Below are 22,095 nucleotides of genomic sequence, written 5' to 3'. Positions count from 1 at the left end.
CCTCTTCTAATAGCTCATGTTTTGTGTTCTCTACATTATCATTGTGACAGTTTTCTGTTAGCAGTTTTTCAATATATACCTTTCAAGTTTCTTTAATTTATATGCATTCCGTGTTTTGTTTGTTTTGTTTGTTTATGTAATTTCTCTTTTTTTTACACAGTGTATCAGCTATTCGTCTTTTGTTTTCAAATACCATTTTTCTTTCTTAGTTCGTCTAGTCAAATATATTCTATGTGCTTCATTTCGTTCTTTAAGTGCCGCCTTACACTCATCATCAAACTATTGGTCAGCTTTTCTTCCTTTAGTTCCTAGCATTGATTTTGCAGCAGTTAATGTGGTTCCACTGGTCTTCTAATGATCTCTCTTCATTTTCTTCATATTTACTCAACTTTCTCTATTTCTTCTTCAAATTTCTTTGTTTCTGGTATTGTCAGTTTTCCCAGTTCTAAATTTTCCTTTCTTGGTTGATTCTCTTTTGCCCTCGTTGGAGGGACATCCAGATGTCCTTGCGCCAGAGGATATCTTATGGAATTTGCAGCTAGTAAAAACATCAGTTCTATTTTGTAAGTTCAAAATTTAGCCATCTAAGCAGCGTGTTCAGTCCAGCTCAATTTAGTCTTGCTGTTTAAAATTGATTTGTTGCTATTTAAAATGCAATGTCTTTTAAACGATTTGTTTGAAGTGACGATCCAGTTTAAGAACTGCTTGAATTTTACAAACAAGCACCATTGCAAACCAATAACTCGAAGATTGGCAAATGGTGCTCTGCTTAAAGAAAACTTGGAAGCAGAACTTACACCAATTAAAACAGTTAACCTTACATTCACTGACAAGAAATTTTTTGAATGAAAGTTATGGACCATGCTCCAACACGAGAAACAATAATTTCTTTTTCGCAGCACATTCTTTACCAAATGGAGCCGTTTTCAATTACAAACATAATCAATATAAAAATAGAAATTGCTTGAATAACAAAAATACTCATAGAATTTTAAACAACACTCCTAAAAACTCTACGTGGCTCTTAGTTTCTTAAGTAATGGTTATATAATAACAATTTTGGAAAATATATTCTTACCTTTGCCTTGCAGACATTGCACAGAGTATGTCCTGCTTTGCACTGGTGAATTGGAGGCACCATATAGTCTTTACAGATGGGACATTCAAATAATTGTTTTATCAATTTATCTGTTTTATCTTCTTTGTACTCCTTCAGTACGATCTGGTAATTCAAACTATCAGTTCTGAATGACCTTCTTACAGAATCTCTGTTCAACTTAGTAGTTAGCCGGCGGAAGACTTCTTTTCTCTTCACTCTATAGATATGGTCCGTAATTTTACATGTTCCTAAAAAAATATTTAAAGAAGGATATGACTACAGTTGTGATTTTTTCATTTATCTGTTGTCTGAACAACACTGACTAAATTTGATTTGGATTTGATTTGGATAAATAAACATCGCTTGAATTATGCTATTGATACAATATAGCACATATCGACAACAAAAAAGCTTTTAATCAATTTTTTGGCGGTATTTGACTTATTTGGTTAAACAACTTACCTCTTGAACATTTGAAGCAATGTTCTTTATCATTGAATTTGATAATTTTCTGATCTTCAGCCAATATAAAATATTTCTTGTTCTCTGACAGCAACTTTAAGTCGAACGTCTCGTCAGTATCTTCAATTGAACATACGCTAACTCCAAACTGCTGTTCATTGAAATCAAAGAATAAAAGATAAGTTTTTTCATTTTTAACCAGTACTTCCACATTATAGTAACCATATACATTCTTTAAGTAAAACTGGAACAAATAAAAGCAGTTGTTAAGAAACGTAACAAAAGCAGGCAAATTATTGCAAACTACATGCAAATAGTTCAATTTATTAAAAATGGGAAGCTACACAAAAAAAAATGTATTAATACAAATCTTGTAGTTAAGACTACATCATAAAATTGTATCCGCATATTCTCACCTAGCTGAAGTAGTTTTCGGTAATATTTGTTCTTTATAAAGTCTTGATGTTATTCACCTATTCGAAGGTGGCATCGAAGCTTATGTAGTTCACAGAATGCGTAATGAAATTAATAAGGAGGAATTTGTGACCTATGCGTAAATTTGGGTTATTGGTGAAATGAATGAAGGAATTTTAACTGTCCCCTCAGATTTCACATAACACAAACATAAAAAAAATTATTGCTAAAAATCCCAAACAACTGACTAGTAAATAAATAATGGAATTTCTTTATAATTCAGATTTAATATTGGAGACATGAAATTATTGACAAATTAATTAAACCATCACCCAATCAGTGATAAATATTTATTTTTCCAATAAAATCTCTTGTATATTTTTTCTGGAATTCCTGCAAGTTTGAAGTGAGTGAGTTAATTTATTTACTTGTTGTTTATCTAACGATTTACTAAATTCCATTATTGTGGCCCATAACAAAGGACTTTCTAGATACAAAATTGCTCAAAATCAGTATTAGCAACCATACTATGATAATTATAGAAGACATACTATAATTACACTCCTTTTTACTATGAATGTTTACTATGCCTTTACAATAATTCCTAAATTTATTATAATTTTCGAAAACCAAATTTTTAGACAGAAAAAACTAATTTTTCAGAATTAACTGTTGATACATGTACATTTTTGTTACATTTCTCAGCATACAACACATCAATCGTTACTTCAATTGATGTATGTAAACAATGTCATAACAACAATTAATAACGATTAACCATTATTTAATGCGATAAAATTGAATTTGAGGATTATTTTTTCTCATCTATTATATTTTTCAAATTTATTATAATTTTACTGCCCTGGATTTTACAATAGCCCCACTCAGCAGGATTTACTGCTATTCACTGATATTAGCAAAAATTTCAAGAAAAAATGGACAGTATGATCTCGCTAAATCTGCCCATAGATCATAAATAGAATTAGCAGCAGTGTTCCTAACAAAAAACATACAAATTGCAGCTTGTCATGTGATTCCTGACTATGAGTCACCCCCAAAAGAAAACAATGTGTAAAAAAATTGGCAACAATAAAGAACGGAAGAAAATAAGAAAAAAAATTAATAAAGCAACAAAAGAAGTAAAAGAATTAATTCATAAAAAAGAAAACTTTGGAATTCGGGAATATCTCTAACAGAAGCTACAGATTATTCGCTTTGGAAAACCACAAGAAATCTCAAATGGTCCCAATAACATAACCCATCCAATAACTGGACTAGGAACAATAACGACAAAGCTGATTTATTTGGCAACCACCTTCAAAATGTGTTTATGTGGTTATATCCTTTTACACTCTCCACAGAGGAAGAAACAGAATTAACCAAATTTGTAACAGCACCGTTTCAAATGTACCTGCCCTTACACAAAATTTACTGCAAACTAAGTAAAACAAATAAAATATAAGAAATCAATATGTAAAAAAAAGCCGCCCGTTTTGACCCAATCTCTGGCAAGATTCTGAAAGAAGTCTCAGATAAGCGCATAAAACTAATAAATTTTATATTCAATGCAATTCTGTGCACTTTTTGCAACACCAAAAGATATTGCTCCGCTGCTTTCCTTAATATTTCTCAGACAATGGATCAAGTTTGGCATACAGCACTGCAAATAAAACTAAAGAAGCTCCTAGCCTATCTTTATTTCCAGGTCTTAAAATCCTACCTGAAAAATAGATACTTCCTGGTGAAACAAGGAACCAGGTATACTGAGATATATCCTATATATTAAGGTGTCCCGTAAGGCCCCGTCCTTGGCCCAATACTATATCTCTTGTATACAGTGGACATTCCAACAAGATCAACAAGAGTAGCAACATATGCAGATGATACTGCTACTTTGGCATTCCACACAGATTCATCATCAGCCTCAAGAAACATCCATTCAAACCTAAATAGAATTCAGCAATGGTTAAAAACATGGTGCATCAAATCTAATGAAACTTAATGACTTTAAGTAACATTTACGATACATAGAGAACTGTATATATTAACAATAATTATCAACTTTCTCAATCCAAAGATGCCAAATATTTCGGCATGTGTTTAGATCCACCGCCTGACATGGAAAAAACATATACCAAATGCAAAAACCTTGGACTTAAATTAAGTAATATGTATTGCCTGATTGAGCACAAATAAAAATTGTCCTTGGCTAACAATGTCTTATTATACAAGTTTATCTTGAGCTCATTTGGACTTATGGGATCCAGCTATGGGGCACCACCAGTGTCTCGAATATAAACATCTTACAGAAATTTCAAAATAAGGTGTTGCATGCCATAGTCAATGTGGCATATTACGTTGTCAAAGAGGTGATTCCACACAACATCCCCTGTAGAATATGTCAAAGAAACCATACAAAGTTTTAATGCTGAATACTGTGAACTAGTACTTATGCATTCCAATTTGCTAGTTTAACAATTAAATGTGCACATTTCTGAAGTGCATAGACTGAAACGATTACTGCCTTTCTGCACTCAGGTCCAAATCCAATTTAGTGAAGTACATTCAGACTAATAAAATCTAAATGTTGAGGTTACTCACTGGAGTAACCCCCTACATGTCAGTATATTTAACAAAATAAATGTTTAAGGCCCATGTGGCAGATTGCTGTACTCAATGGAGTTAAATAAAAACTGCAGGTATTATATCATACAATTTACTGTTGAATATTTACTAATGACTTTAGTCAAACAATTACGAAACAGTACAATGTAATTGAACTTAAATTTATCTGACTCCATTATTAAATTTTATTAAAAAATAAATAAATATTTTATCATAGCATAATCATGGTTTTGTTATTTTTTCATACTTACTTTATTAAAATGGAAATTTTCAATATGACTCTCTTTGAAGTGGGTGCTGATAGCTGATAGTTTGACTTTTTGATGACACTTAGATGTTGGGCATACTACTTCTGCATCTTGGAAAGTATTTGGAGAATCTTTATTTAGTTTTAGGTTGGTAATTGTTTCTTCAATTATGTAATTTCTTGTAGTTTCTATATGAGCATCACAGAAGAAACACTTGGAACCATCTCCATCAGCCTTTTCTTTGCATTCTTTACAAAGAGCATGGCCATTTAAACACTGAAAAAAAATTAATGAGTACTTAAATACTTTTACTATTTAAAAAATTACCTGGAAAATGGGTTCTGTGAAGGGAATCTCACAACCAGGACATTTCAGGAAATTTTTCAATGCATCAGCTTTTGTTGGCTCTGAAGGTTTCTCTTCCTCTATCTCATCTTCTTCTGTAACTTCGTCAATAACAACATCTTTCCCCAAAAGCAGATCTTCTAGGTCATTGTCATTTTCAGCTTTTACTTCAACAACATTTATAGTACAAGAATAATCACTACCAAATGTACGTTTTAAAATGTACTTTTCAATTTTTGCATTAGCATACTTTAACATACCTCGTCTGTAGTGAGAGTGTAAGTGATACTCATATTTACAATCTCCTTTAAGACACCTATAACAGTAAACACGATCATTATGCATCACAATGTTATTTTCAGTCAAATGTATTGAATTTTTACTATCTTTAGCCTTCAAAACTATTTCAAATTGTTTGTCATTGTTCTTTATACCACATAAAGCCAATCGATATGTGTCTATATTCAGATCATAGAACAAAATATAGCACACATTATCTTTCTCTAGTACAGCTAAGCCACTACCATGGAAACTTTCTATATATATTTTTTCGGAATGATATAGTTTCTTGTGCTTCTCTTTGAAATGAGAGGCAAAGTCTGTTTCTAATACTGCTTCTTTACAGTCAGATGCCAGGCATGGTATTGTTCGATGTTGACAATCCTGTAATAAAATTTTTTTATATACTTAAAGAATGACGATTAATGATCAAATTAATTTTTACATAGAAACGCACATAAATCAATGGAGCAAAAATATAACATTTATTTCAAGTCTTATGTAGAAACATGTGGTATTCCATCACATATAATGATATTCCTAGTAAAAGTGGAATTATTAAATTTTGTCAACTCATAAAGAAGAAAGATCGAGGCGTGCATATAACTATATGAGCAGATGATAATTTAAGAAAAGAGAAATAAAATGCAGGAATGCATTGATGACACACTTAACTATATTCATAAACAGAAATCATTAGCTGTCCTAAAAAAATATTAAATACTGCATGAATGTGGTCTTTAAACACTAATCACTAATCAAATAGACATGTGCATAATAATAAATAAGGGAGAGATATGATAAATTTGCGCTCTAATGTTTCAAACTATTAGTTTGGGAAGAAGTGTTTAATTTTCCACAATTAAATGGTTACAAATAGTATTTGAAAGGGAAGTGCCTAGATCATTAAAAACTGTAAGTGAAGATAAATAATGTTATAATAAATAATACTGAGAATCCATTAGCAGTTTTAAGCCACCATACGGATAAGGGTCAAGATCTCTACATGTGATAAGAACGTTAATTAGTACAACAAAAGAAAAAGGTGTACAATTAAATTTTATTACAACAAACATTAGATTATATTGGATAGAAACAAACATCCGATTTCATTTGAATACCATATTGGACAGAATATTGTTAGAGGTAATCACAACATTTAAAGATCTCTGAATTTGATAATATTTATTGTCCCAAAAATATTTACTGTTCCCTTATTAGATCGGTTTTGGAATATGGTAGCAATATTTGGTCTCCTCATTATAAATGCTACAAAGATCTATTAGAAAGAGTACAGAAAAAGTTCTTAAGATTTATTGCTTTTAAATTGAGAATACCTGTAAATGAAATTGAATACATTGTTTTGCAATCTTTACTTAAATTGCCTACTCTTGAAGAAAGGCGAATAATGCCATAGAGCGTTCCAAGTTAAGAAAATAACATTGCGGAGATAGGGCCATGTATTTCTTATGGACGATAGAAGCGCAGCGATGCCACGATGAACACAAGCACGATTCAGGGTTGTATAATTATTTGTATTTTCATTTTCACAGACATCAATTAAATTAATGTTTTTTAACGTAATTGACCAAAAGTGCCCATTCGAAACAAGAGATGAAAAGTAGGGAAATGATTTTAATTATAGAAATAGTATTTACAAAAGATAATTTTATTTTATCTTATTTTAATTATAGTAACCACAGTTGATTTGTTTTTCGGTAAGAATATCATATACCATGAATCATAGAAATCAGTAGAAAATATTAAAGATTTAAAAGCAAATAAACGGACCGCTTGGAATGCATATATCTAATTACTAATTGCAACTTAAAATAATACGGTGTACGTATGTCAGCGATTTTATGTAGTTCTCTGAGACTACATAATGATAATAAGGCTTTGTGGTTCTTCAGTTGTTATTCTGACTTTACAGTTAAATGTTAATTGCAAATGGAAATTCGAAACATATATCGACAATCTAGTAAATCGCATGCCTGAGAGTTTTGGCAACACTGATCTCCATAAGCCTAATGTTATTTTCTTAACGTGGAACGCTGTATAAATGTAGCATTTATATATAAATTAATACTAGGAGGCATTGATGCTAGTGCTCTTTTGGAAAAGGTTTACTTCCAAACTCCCTGTAGAGACACCAGATCCCAAGACTTATTTTATTTAGAATTTCATAATTGAACTTATACAGTAAATAAACCCTTACAGAGAATGTGTAGAAATGCAAATAAATTTAATAGTAATGATTTTTTTCATTTACCACTAAGTACTATTAAGAATAAGATCAAAAATACCTTTTTATGTAATCACATTGTGTTTTAATAGTTTAAGCTAAATTTAAGTTGATTTGTAAAAAAATGGCAAGTCCGTAAATAAGCAATACATTACATATTATTATACAGAATATTAGACTTTATTTACAGTAAATTAAATGGCCAGCAGCGGAGCATATAAGAAACTGTTAACTGCTAACTGCTAACTAAGAACAAAGTATGAGAGTAGCAGTGAAGAGAATTGGAAAAAGAGAAGCAGAGATGAGTATGACGAAGAAGAGGTATTTGAAAATAGCAGAGCTACGAGGAAATCACCAAATAAGAGTGGTAACCAAACTGAGGACATTGTGTAAATGATGTGTGAAATTCTGTGAAAGCATAATGATATGATAAGCGAAATAAAAAACCTGTGCAGAGAGCAAAGATCGACTTTGGATTGTATCAGAGTTAGATAAAGGACTCAAAGAAATAAATGAATTGAGAGAGACAAAAGAAAAAAGAGATAATAATTAAAGGCTTAACTATGATGGTGCCAACAATAACAAGGGTATTAAACAAAATAAATGTTCTATAATAAATATTAAAATATATAAATATTATATATATATATATATATATATATATATATATACATATATATATATATATATATATATATATATATATATATATATATATTTATTTATATATATGTATGTATATATATATATATATATATATATATATATATATATATTCATGTTTATATCATTATTGCTTCCATATTATATACTGTTGCATTTAATGTTGCGTCCTTCGAGCTATTACGTCCGAATATTGGGCGCAATAAAACCATCCTGAATTTATGGACTTCCCGCTACTTCTACTTAAAAATGGCCCCTTAGTTAAATGCAGATTTCTATATTTTGTCATAGCCCAAAACGTCATAGCGCTCTCTAGTTAGATTTCTGAAATATTAAACTTCTTCTAAAAATCGGGAGACGCAATAATATTCTAAAACTGTAACCAAATGAATAATGTTAGTTCATCGAATTGACGGAAGTGGCGCGGTTATAATATACATATTTATCGTATACTTCGTTTCGTCTAGTACTTTATTGCGTCAAAATAGGATATATGGCAACGTTGCTGTTAGTATCTATTTTTAGAACAGAATCTTTCGACTTCGGTTTATTTCTCGTTGATGTTGATCCGTTGACGTTGATGTGATGTTAATTTTAATATCAGCTTGTTCGTAGCGCTTATTGCGTCGTATATTTATTACCATGTCTAGAAGCAAGAAGATTCTTAAAATGTGTTATGTTAACCCTCAAATAGGTAAGTGAATTTCTTTGTCAATATTTTTATTAGAAGGAAAATATTTTTAATTATTTTTTCTTTTTGATTTCGAGATTATTTATTAAACTGTGCACTAAAAGTGGAAAATATATTAAAAATGTTTTTTGTTAATATTTTTTAATCATCAGTTAAAGAAGTTGAATAAACAACTTTGTTTAGTAAATCCTTAACGAAAGCAGTTACTGTTTTTATTTATTGAATAAATTGAGATAAACTTACCAACACAGCACCAAAATGACCACTTATAAGTTTCAATTATTGTAATACTTAATATACAGTGTGTACAAAAATACAGGTCATAATTAAATCACATATTCTGGGACCAAAAATAGTTCGATTGAACCTAACTTACCTTGGTACAAATCTGCACATAAAAAAAATAAAAAAATTTATAGCCCTTTGAAGGTACAAAATGAGAATCGATTCTTTCCAATATATCGAAAACTATTGGAGATTTTTTATTGAAAATGGATATGTGGCACTCTTATGGAAGGAACATCTTAAAACAAAATAACAGTGTTTGTGCACCCCACACAAATTTTATAGGGGTTTTATTCCCTTAAACCTCTTAAATATTTATGTACGTTCCAATGGAATTATTATTGTGGTAGCATTAGTTAAACAAAATGTTTTTAAAACTTTTTTGCCTCTTAGTACTTTTTCGATAAGCCAATATCGCTACGCAGTAATTCAATCTTCCCAAGCAGTATTTTTGCCAGGGTGTAATTCTGTTACCTGTCCTTCCGTTATTAGTACCCCGTCGTGTTCTGATCATAATGCCCATTACATTAGAAATTACTGTTTTTGCACAGTATATAAACATATGCAAATATTTTATCAGTCTTTACAATTTTTAACAGCACACCTCATTATTAATATTAATTTATTCTTCATAATATTAATACTATTACGAACTGTATGTACCTATGTAGCTATGAACGAACCTATGTAGCTTTAATTTATTTTGATAACAATCTATGGCTTGGTGTGTGCTCTTTTTCTTAGCGATATAGAATATCTTTATGCCCCATTTACTTTGTAAAGTACAAAGATATTTATTCAGTAGATAACTCATACTGAACAAAATTATTTGACGGATTGCTTGAATAAAGCTCGTATATAATTTAATTCTATATTTTTTTATTATAGGAGAATGGTTCAGATAACAGCAGTGCTACAAACTTAAGTCAAAAAAATCTCAGGATTCTCACAGAACCTTGTACGAACAACCAGTTAACCCATGAAGTGAAAGATATTTCAGCACTCGATGCAACGTTAACTAAGGTACAAGAAGATCTACACTTTTCCAATAAACAAAAGTGTAGAAACACTGGTAATCTCAAACCTCCTTATAAAAGAAAACCAGATTATTGTTACTACTGTGAAACGGAAGTTCTTAATTTTGGTCGCCATATTATAAGGAACCATTCTATGGAACTCGATGTGGCTGAAATTATCTCCAAACCAATCAGATCACGAGAAAGAAGAAGTCTGTTTGATAAACTCAGAAGAAAAGGAAATTTTTTAGCGGATGGGGGAAACTGTTTCAAGGCTGTTAGACAGACTTATGTACCAGATCGGGTTCTCATTCCTTGTGACAATTGTTTAGGATTTTTCTCTTCCAAACTATTATACCGACATAGAAAAAATTGTGGAAATAGAAGCAATCAAGAGAGGTCACAATTTGCTGGTCAATCAAAAATGTTTCCCAATATTAAAATTGATCATCGACTAAAAGAAGAAGTGTTTCCTAGGATGAGAGCGGACAAGATTTCAATGGAAGCTAAGAACGACTTTCTAATTCGTGCATTTGGAACCCGCTATTTGAAGACGCACAGAGAAAAGCATTTTATAGCCGTTACATCACGCAAAATGAGGGAACTGTCAAATATACTTATAGAAATGAGAAAAATAGACCCATCTATATCCACTATGTTTTCAGCACTGCGACCAAAGTATTTTGATGCCTTTGTTGAAGCCACAAAACGAATAGCCTGTTATGATCCTGAAAAAGACATTTACTTGTCTCCAACTTTTGCCATGAATATAGTGAGATCACTCAAACAATGTTGCGATATTGCAATCACTTTTGCCTATAAGAAACAAACTGCATACTTATCTGTTTCAACTGCAACAATTGAGGCAGAACTTAAAACCTTAATTCATCTATTTGAAACAAACTGGAGTTTTAAGGTCTCGTCCCAAGCAGCTAATAATTTAAATCTTAACAAATGGAATAAGGTCACAATAGTTCCACTAGCAAATGATCTAAAATTGCTAAGATCCCATTTAGTTAAACTTGCTGACGATGCAACGAAAATTCTGCAGAATTATTTAAATGACGCTACAGTTGAAAATGCACCTCAAAAGACTGACTCCGAAACTATACTAAAATTAGAAGATATTAAAGCGTTTAACAATCTCATTGAATCCGTATACTGTAGAGTAATTTTGCTAAACAGAAAACGTTCTGGAGAATTACAGAGAATGTACTTTCACACTTATGTTAACTCTATCGGAAATGAAAAATATGAAGAGTTTCAAAAAGCAGTTTCACCTTCTGAAAAAATATTATTAAGTTCAATGAAGAGAGTAGTCATTAGAGGTAAAAGGGGCAGGGGTGTTCCAGTTTTATTCAACCCCGAGGTACAAAATCATATCGATATTTTGCTTGCGGTTAGAAATTCATTTGTACCAAGGGATAATCCTTACCTATTTGCTCCTGCTAAATCTTCTTCACATTTAATCGGTTACAAAATATTAGGAAAGCACGCAAAATTATCCGGTGCGAAAAATGCTACTTCTATAATATCAACTCGTTTGCGTAAGCATCTGGCAACTTTGTCACAATTATTAAATTTATCTGATGGAGAGATTGAGCAATTAGCTACTTTCATGGGACATACGCCCGGTGTGCATAGAAATTCCTACAGACTGCCAGATGATATTTACCAAACTACTAAAATAGCGAAACTGTTGATGGTAATGGAAAATGGAACAGCCAACAATTATAAAGGGAAATCTTTAAACGAAGTGGAAATTGATATGGACAAAAATCTGTTCGAAGATAACTTTTCTGAAAGCGATGATGATGATGACGATGAGTTAAAGTGTTTGCTGCAAGATGATAATGAACCATCAACTAGTCAAATAGAGAATACCGTTTCTCCAACGAAAGAAAATGAAACATTTAAAAATAAGACTGCGCGGAAACTAGTGTCATGGACTGAAAGACAAAAGTCTGTCACTATAAACTTTTTCAAGAATCATATCAAATCTAGACGGCATCCAAAAAAAGGGAGTGTGAAGAACTAAAGAATCAATTTCCTGAGCTATTAAACAATAAAAACTGGTTAAAGATTAAAGTGTTTATACAAAATAGATATTGCAAACATACAAATTAACGTATGTTTTTTTATTAAATTTTGGGTTTTAAGTCATTTTAAGAATGATTGTTTATTTAAAAGAATAAAAGTTTTGTATTTTAAATAATTTTTGATTTTATCTTAACCAATAAAAACTAGAAAATATTTTATTATCGTTTTATTAATGCTCCTATCAAATAAATCCCAATTTATTCACTAGGACCTAATCAAAGTTAAAAAGTCCATATAAAGCATCTACAACAGATTCCACTTGTAGGAATCTAAATTTAACTCATGACTCATGAATGAACAGGTGTTTAAACATTTTGTGGAAAGTAAGTGTGGCAACACTGTAATGACGCAATAATATATAATATACGCTAAATTGGAGCTAATAAAGTGAGATACCTAAAGGAGTTAGCAATATTTGCAAATTGAATGAAAATTTGAATTAAAAAAAAAATATTTTATAAAAACCAAAATTAGCAGCCCTTATTAATAAACAGTTTATAACAAATATTCACTATCGAATCGAACGTAACTCATCGTCATCAAGGAGACGCAAGAAGGTGCAAGTACGAAAAGACGCGACATTGTTGGAAAGATGTATATATATATATATATATATATATAAATTAAGGATCACTTAATCAGAAAGCATCATCAGTTCATCTAAAAAGAACAAAAGAACAATATGAAAAAACCACACAAGCATGGAAAAGTTGTTACATGTGTTACCTTAAAAAGATATGTAGCAGTCAGTGATATTAAAGTTGTAAAGACACTTAAGTAAATGGACATTATACGATTACAATGTATAAACAATAAATTGAACTAAATAAGTTAACAATTTGTTCAAACTAAGCACAGCAAAAAGAACATGTGGTTTTGTTTTTTATATAAAAAATGTATAAGTAAAAAACATTGAAAAAGAGAATGAAGAACTAAGAAAATCATAGATGCACTTCCAACAATACAGCAATAGTTATGATTTGATTTTAACTTTAGGTAACATTATTATATTAATTAATATTGAAATTGAATTAATTATTATAATTAATTCAATTAATTAATATAATAATTTTAATTAATATAATAATGCTACCTAAAGTTAAAATCGAATCATAACTATTGCTGTATTGTTGGAAGTGCTTCATTCTCTTTTTCAATGTTTTTTACTTATACATTTTTTATATAAAAAACAAAACCACATGTTCTTTTTGCTGTGTGTGCTTAGTGTTCTTAGTTTGAACAAATTGTTAACTTATTTAGTTCAATTTATTGTTTATACATCGTAATCGTATAATGTCCATTTAGTTAAGTGTCTTTACAACTTTAATATCACTGACTGCTACATATCTTTTTAAGGTAACACATGTAACAACTTTTCCATGCTTGTGTGGTTTTTTCATATTGTTCTTTTTAGATGAACTGATGATGCTTTCTGATTAAGAAAGCGAAACGTCTTCAATAAATAGATGAAGTAGCCATCAACTTTGTCTTTTTTCTCCACCTTTTGACCGAAAAAACCCACCACTCTTCTGAATGATCCTTAATTTATATTGGATTGACGGTTGTACTCCTTTTCTCGATATATATATATATATATATATATATATATATATATATATATATATATATATATATATATATATATATATATATATATATATACATAAATATATATACATACATAATATTCGGATAGAGAGATAAAGCAATAGGCAATAATTAGGAAAATAGCAAAGGGAGGAAAAGATAAGAGAAATATAACTAAAAAGCAAATATACAATACTAGCGGGCAAAGAAATCATATATGAAGCCGCATACTAAAATGGAGGAAAAATCTTCAACCTAGAATCTGGAACAAAAACATATATAGTCAGTACAAAACAAACACAAAAGAGAACACAACATAAAATGGATAGTACCGGGAAGAATGGATAGCAATCAAATAGACCATATGTTAATTTAAAAAAAGTGAACACAAACAGTACAAAGCGTAAGATCTTATAGAGGTGCAAATGCAGACACTGATCACATACTACTTACTAATATCAAAATTAAAAAACTGAAAAGATAGAACAATAAGGACATAAAAAAGGAATGGTACAACATAAAAAACAGTGTAATAGAAACTGCAGAACAAATAATAAGACCCCTCAAGAAAACAACTTAAAAACGAGATGTGGCACTCCAGGAATGACAGAGGAGGGGAAGCATAGCTTCCTTATCGTAAAATCGAATTGATTTGACTCGATTCAATTCCAATGGATTCAATTAGATTCCATTCCAATCGATTTCATTCCATTGATGCGATTCAATTTCGATTCCAATCGATTTAACTCAAATTTTATGTTATATTACATTAGGTTAAGTTCTTTTATTTTAGTTGATTTTATTAAGAAACACGCTTGAAACACAAACGTAGTGTGTGGTTGAGCGGTTTGTCATTATCCATCGACCGTAGCTTGCGATAAGAAAGCTATGCTTCCAAAAAATCAAAAGCATGATTTTATGAAGAATCTCAAATTAAAAACCTCGCGAGAAATAAATGGCTAAGAATGGAAGGCAGGAACAACTAGAACAATACCGAACAGAAAAGCAAGAAGCCACAAAACTCTATAGATGAAACAAATTGACATGAATATCTGAACAAATTCAACACTTAAAAATAAATACTAGGGACAAGAGACTGCTTGAATATATAAAACAACAATCTAGTACCAAAAAAACAACCATAAAAATAAACAAAAAAGATTGGGAAAAACATTTTATGGATCTATTCTATACAAAACCAACCAAGAGATATATGCAGAAAATGAAGAAATAACAGATACTTAATAGAGATGCAGAGGAACATGCAACTACCTATCGAATTCATAGATGTCAAAAAGCCATTAAAACTAAATAAAACTCTGGGCTAGATGAAATTAACAATGAACTGACAATAAACAGAGGAGAGGAGTTGCTCAAACAGATGTACAAACTAATGGTTCAAATTTAGATATATGAAAACATACCTGTAGAATAGAAAAACAGACACATCATACCAATTTTTAAGGAGGGGAGAAAACAACTAAAATATTGCATAGAAAAAATATAAGACACTATCAACAGGGATTTAAAACAGGGAGATCAACAATAGATGCAATACAGATACTAATACAAACCATTGAAAAAAGTTGCATAGGACTAGACATATTGTTTGACTTCCAACAGGCCTTTCACAGCATACACAGACAAAAATTATTAGAAGAAATAAGGATGGGTATACGAGTAAAGTCAATAGGACTCAGTAGAATGACAATTAAGGACTCATCAGCAAGAGTTAAAACTGAAGAAGATACAAATGACACCAATATAGAATGTGGCATAAGAGAAGGAGGTAGTCTGTCAACAGCACTATTTGATATCATACTAGGAGTAATCAGAGACACAGAGACGAAAAAAACAATTATTCAAAGTTCAATACAAATCATAGGATACATGGATGATCTAGCATTGGTAGAAAGTGACAAGCAAAAGCTAGAAGCTTCTAACATTGATAAGAGAAGCAAAGAACAGATGACTCATAATCACAATACTTAAGTACAATATAACAGTATAATAAGTACAAGAGACAATGTAACAGGATAACAGAAATAAAAATAGGTGAAAATAAATTCCAAAGGGTTGATTACTTAAGTGTATTAGTGGATGACAAAAATGGAAGAAGTGCAGAAATAATTGAATGAATTAAAGAGGCTAACAGGGTGTACTAGAAATATCACTGATTTTATTTATACACAAAAATCTGAGGAAAAAAACAAAGACAAAATATATAAAGCAGCAATTCAACTGGTGATAGCATATAGAGTGGAAGTGATATGACTTCCAGAAAAGATGAAGGAAAACTAAGAGTACTCGAAAGAAAAATTATGAGAATATGATGCTGTATACAGACAGAACAAGAAGAATATAGAAGACTGATGAACCATGAAATAATACTAGAAATTCTAGTTTTTTCTCCATGGCAGCCACAAGTTGTTCTTTGGTCAGATCTATGCTGGAGTACTGTTCAGTTGTATGGTCTCCTTTTTTTCTGGATATATTCTGATTCCTTAGACCATAAACTCCTATGGGTCTTGTGCCTTTCAAAGTGGGAGTAGAATAGCAGACCATGTCTACACTATCATGGAGAGGTCTATGAGCTTGCCTGCTTTAAGTGTAAGCAGGATCTATTTGGTTTAACTTTGATTTTTAAATTAATAAATGGTAGAATTGATTGTCCCTCTCTTGTGAGTCAGATTGGTCTTAGAGTACCATATTACCATGGTTTCTATCATCTAAGTACGTTTAATGTTTTATTTTGTAAAACAACCTATGGTGCTAATAGCCCACTAAATAGATACTTAATAGTTTAAATTAAATTATTTTAATAGATACTTAAATGTTTAACAATCTGAATAGATTGTTAAACAACCTGAATGTAGATGTATTTAATGTCTCTCAATACATAATATATAAATATTTGTAGAAAAGAGTTACTGGTACCTTAGAGTGTGGAAACTTAACTTAATTATAAAAATACTTAATGTTTTTATTGTAACTAGGTAATATTTTATATATTTTTTTTATTTTTAATGATATTTTCCCATCCTTATAATATATACTCTTTTTAGGGAAATTTATGCACCCAGAAGGGGAATAATGTTTATACTAACTATCTGTCTGCCTACTGAAGTGTGCTGTTTGTTGATCTCAAGCTATTGTCACACATCAATTCCTCAATTCAGAGTCCTTTGTTAATTAATCAATTGATGGAATCATTTAAAAAATAACAGTTACATGACTATATAAACTGTAGTGGATTTAAATATTATTTTACACTCATGTATCCTACTAATATTTTAGAAGGAATGATGTAACAGAAATATAGCAACACTGTTTAAAAGTCAGACTTGCTACTCCAATATGCATGGATTATGTCTCACTTGTATTCAAACAATTTAGCAAAGGTATATGCTAGTTGAAAAATTGCCTTAAATTGAGTAACAGTTAGTTTGACTGGAGTTAATGGAAGACTCCAGATGATATATAAAGAGAAATGCTTCATTCATAAAAATGTGGGAAATTTATATGTTACAGCATTATTTCACCTGTTCATGTTCAATGTACACTAGAATCCCTGTATAACGAGAACTAAAATGACAGACTAATTACCTCGTTATAATCGAATCTCGTTATATCAGACAACAATATTACAGTGCATACATTATGAATTCTAAATCATTAACTTCCTATAGTGAAGCCATTCAGAGCAATATAAGATACTAATAAATATTGTTTGAATGGCATTCTTGAAAAAAAGTTGTTTACTTTTATTGTCAAATAAATATGTTAAAACAAAAAAGAGTTGTTTACTTTTATTGTCAATGATATCCATCCATCCATCCATCCAATGGCGCTACAGCCCAAATCGGGCCTTGGCCTCCCTCAACAGGCTTCTCCAACCATCTCTATTTACCGCTGTTCTTTTCCATGAACGCGTTCCCAGGCAGTTCCTGGCATCCTCATCGACTTCATCTTCCCATCTCTTTTTAGGTCTTCCAACAGGTCTTTTTCCCTGCATTCTTGCATTTAATAATTTTCTGGGGATTCTATTCTCATGCATGCGGACCACGTGCCCTGCCCATCGTAATCTCTGCAGTTTAGTATGTTGTGCTAGAGTTGGTTCGCTATATTGCTCGTATATTTCTCTATTGTACCTAATTCGCCAGTTGTTGTTTTCACTTATTGAGCCCAGGATCCTACGTAATATTTTTCTTTCAAACACATCTAATGCATTGGCAGATTTCTGTGTCACCACCCATGTTTCGCAACCATAACTTACTATGGGCCTGATTATTGTTTTATAGACCCGGAGTTTTGTTTTCCGGTGTACGTCTCGCGATTTGAATATGTGGCCCATCGCGAAATAGGCTTTATTTGCCAGCACAAGCCTTCTATTTATTTCCGGTTCTTCTTCATTGCTTGCGACCAGATCCATTCCTAGGTATGTGAATCTATTTACATGTTCTATATCGTCAATGATATACTTACGTTAAAACAAAAAATCTGTACTTAAATTGTTTTCCAACTACATAATGTATAAACCGCATTTTGAAGGATAACATAAACTATTTTGACTGCTTTATATTGTCCAGTACCATTCTATCTATCATATTTTCTAATGATGTGAAACAGTTGTCTTTATTGTAAAGAAGTTTATTGCGGGTGGCAGTTAAGTTTATTGCCGAGCAGTTAAAAAGAGTATTTATTTATAACCACAGCAGGGTCAAAATGTAATGTGTAAAAACACATTTTTCATTTTTATTTTCTCTCGTTATAAGCAAATTTACCTCGCTATAGAGAGTTATAGTTCAATAGAAATTTCACTGGACATCTAATGTACCTCGTTATAAGCGAAACCTCATAATAACCGTGTTCGTTATAGAGGGAGCATACTGTATCACATATGTTCACTTAGTAATAATGTCTACAAAAGATTATTTGGTCAATCTAAGCTAACCTAAGCCAAATTACCATACATGAATTTATTTTGATATTTTTAGTCTAATCTGAATTACTAAAATCTGATGTTACTTACTTGTATTTTATGCTTTAAATTATTATTCCAATAATATACCTACATATGAAAGAATTTAAAGTTAACCGCTAATCCCTCAGATACTACAAAATGAATTCAAATAAAAAGCTACTGATATTAATTTATGTTTTCAGCAGCTTTTCAAATAATGTAAATTGTTGGGACAGCTCTCCCAATATAGCTCAGCTGATTGAGTCACTACTTACTTTTCTGGTGAAAAATTATGTATTTAGGAAAATTTGATCTAGGCATTTCCTGAATTTATATAAATTATTCACTTTACTCAAATTAAATATTAAAAATATAGGTTAAGTTTTGAGTTTTTAAAGAACGTAATAAAAATATAAACCTTTTCGTGGTCCCTAACTGACTCCAAGTCCACAGTTTCAGAACAGCCCTTGAAAATACATGGAAATTTCATGTACGCCGCTAAATCTTCATACAGCGAGTTTCTAAAGTTAAATCGCGTTTTGAGTGAACATCTTCCACATTTGTATTTTACTTTACTTTCCTCTTGAGTCGGCATAATTATTATTGGAGGGTAAGATAGATACAAACTGCAGAAAGTGCATTTCAAATTCTTTGCAACTTCAGGAGTAAGCAGGAACTCCGGTTTGGTTGTGTTGTTCTCCTCGCTATTTTCCATGTTTACTTCTACGAAATAACTTGTTTATTTTTATTTTAAACAAATATTAAACGTAAATTTATATTGATTTTAAGTACAATCGAATGATTATAACTAAAATTCTAGTTTATAACCAAATCCACAGATAATAAGGACGAGATACAAATATCAACCGCCGGTAAAGCAAAGCAATGGACATGGAGGAAATTTAGACAGATAGTAGCCTGTCACCTGTCATCAGTCAATAACTTCACTACACAAGCGATTGCGATTAACCATGGTACAATGAATACACAAGGTATGATACATAATGTTTTAAAATCGGTTCGCTTTCGCGCATGACGTAGTCAAGAACGCTTATTCCCGCAACATTTGAATGTAGTTGTATAGGAAAGATTTTTAATTTTAAGTTTTTTTTTATATAATTTGGCTAATTTAATTATAGTAATTATAAAGAGATGATAAAATTATCTTATTATAATATTTAATCATAAATAAAATTTTGAAGTTAATTTAAGTTTATTGATTTTTGGTACAGTTATTTTGTTAACATAGATATCCTTTATAAAACAAGTTTTAGTTATCTTTTATTATTAAGGTACACAAAATTTGTACGTATATACCTACTGAACTAAACACAAAATCAAAATAAATAATGATAAAGTCAACTTTATTTATATCAAATAAGCTAGCTGGCCATCGAATATGAGTGTAGTGAGGTCACACAATATTGCACAACATTTAAAATGACATCTTTTGTAATATTCACACATAAAATTTTCTTGGTATTGTTTATAATAATAATAACGTTATATATTTTAATAATGATAACATGATTTAACAAAGAAAAATATGTTATTTTGGAAGATGCTAACTTGATTTCCCCCGAAACAGTTCTTCTTGCAAATTGCATAGCAGGATGCGGCTAGTTTCTTACTTAACAAATCGATATGAAAAAACCTTTTAAGGTTTCATGACTAATAATTAATAAAAATAAAGATTTAGACTTACGTCGTTGACCTAGAAGTAGTAAGAAGCTGCTCAACATACTTTCTGAACTCCCTGTGTTCGGTTCTTTGTACGCGTTTCTTTTGGTTGGTTTAAAGGGTAGCCGATTTTGACTTAGGCAAATAAAGACTAGGTACTGCCTCAGGTTTGAGTCTTAGACCCTTTTTAGAAACGTAATTTAAAAGTTCCTGTTGTAGATTTCTTTGGTAATCTTCAGTTTTAAAATATTTAGAACAAATTCTTGCAGTATTACAATTAAAATTATCCTATCTACAACAAGATATAATCCACAATTTTCTGGTCACACTATCTTTAGGAAATGTATGAAACCTAAAGATTTTATCTTCATTGTCACTACTGCAACAAGCAATTGCACAGCGTACTTTGAAAAAGGTACAAAACCAGATATACAATGTCAAATAAAAACTTTCAGTTTTGCAAAAAAATACTATACAGTATAAATAAACAATAACTAAACACCATTGGTATAAAGACACATATGTAAGCATATATCTCAATTATTTTTCTATTATAAAATAGATGACTCAGTCAGTATTGAGTTACTTTAAAATATATTTATTATCTCATAACTTGCAATTTGCAATAGCAAGCTTTCTGTCTTGCCGGTGTAAAGTCGTCTGAAGTCGATATTTATTGTGTTTTGCGTTTGAACTAATTAGTGTCTTATTTTCATATTATTATATTGTTTGATAAGTAAATTTTGCATATAATAATCGGTAGGTTATAGTAATCTGTATATTTTTTATTTTACTAAATTTCATTATAACTCATCTAAAATACCATATTGAATTGTAAAACAGATTTTTCCTAATTGGAATCTGTTTTGTTTTTATTTCAGTAAAACAGCTTGAAAGTGAGTGACAGTGAATCAGAATAAGCAAATCTACTACTATTTACCTATTCACAGTATTTCCTCTGCAGAAACTTTTTAAATTTCAACGGATTGCATACAAAAAGAGTGCTTATATTATTAGTATATGTATGAAAACAAAAATAAATATTTCGCCTGAATCCCTAGGAAAAGTAAAGGTTTTACGCTTCTGAAAATATATTTTTTATTCAATTATAACCAAAAGAAAACATTTAAAAAAAAATTAGATCATTTTTTGACCATAATTTCAAAATTAATGTGTACGTTAAGCTGTAATAATGGGTTCGAGGTGGTTCGAGCGGTCTTGACTACGTCACACTCCTGGGCCAGCTGTCAAATGTGATGCGCAATATCATACCTTGTGTATTCATTGTACCATGGCGATTAACTAACGGCAATGCACCTAACTTAACCCTCTTATCTATGCGGCAATTGCATCGAGCAAAAAGACAAAAGAGGGAATGTAAAGTTGGTGGGGG

At 30.7% G+C, this 22,095-nt stretch overlaps 1 protein-coding gene across 1 annotated transcript in view; it reads right to left on the bottom strand.

The window, feature by feature from the left end:
- The window catches only part of LOC140437021 (uncharacterized), a 29,321-nt gene extending 9,390 nt beyond the window's left edge, over nucleotides 1-19,931 (bottom strand). Inside the window, exons 1-5 of the mRNA XM_072526242.1 lie at nucleotides 19,441-19,931; nucleotides 5,176-5,856; nucleotides 4,852-5,124; nucleotides 1,562-1,805; nucleotides 1,079-1,347 (exon numbers count right to left, since the gene is read on the bottom strand). Coding sequence (XP_072382343.1) covers nucleotides 1,079-1,347; nucleotides 1,562-1,805; nucleotides 4,852-5,124; nucleotides 5,176-5,856; nucleotides 19,441-19,737 — 1,764 coding nt within the window. The 5' untranslated portion in view covers nucleotides 19,738-19,931. The remainder of the gene's footprint in view (nucleotides 1-1,078; nucleotides 1,348-1,561; nucleotides 1,806-4,851; nucleotides 5,125-5,175; nucleotides 5,857-19,440) is intronic.
- Between the last annotated feature and the right edge of the window lie 2,164 nt (nucleotides 19,932-22,095).

The sequence above is a fragment of the Diabrotica undecimpunctata genome, chromosome 3 (genome assembly GCF_040954645.1).
Source record: "Diabrotica undecimpunctata isolate CICGRU chromosome 3, icDiaUnde3, whole genome shotgun sequence".
Classification (NCBI taxonomy): Eukaryota; Metazoa; Arthropoda; class Insecta; order Coleoptera; family Chrysomelidae; genus Diabrotica; species Diabrotica undecimpunctata.
The sequence above is the reverse complement of the archived record's forward strand: the minus strand, read 5'-3'. Positions and strand labels throughout refer to the sequence as shown.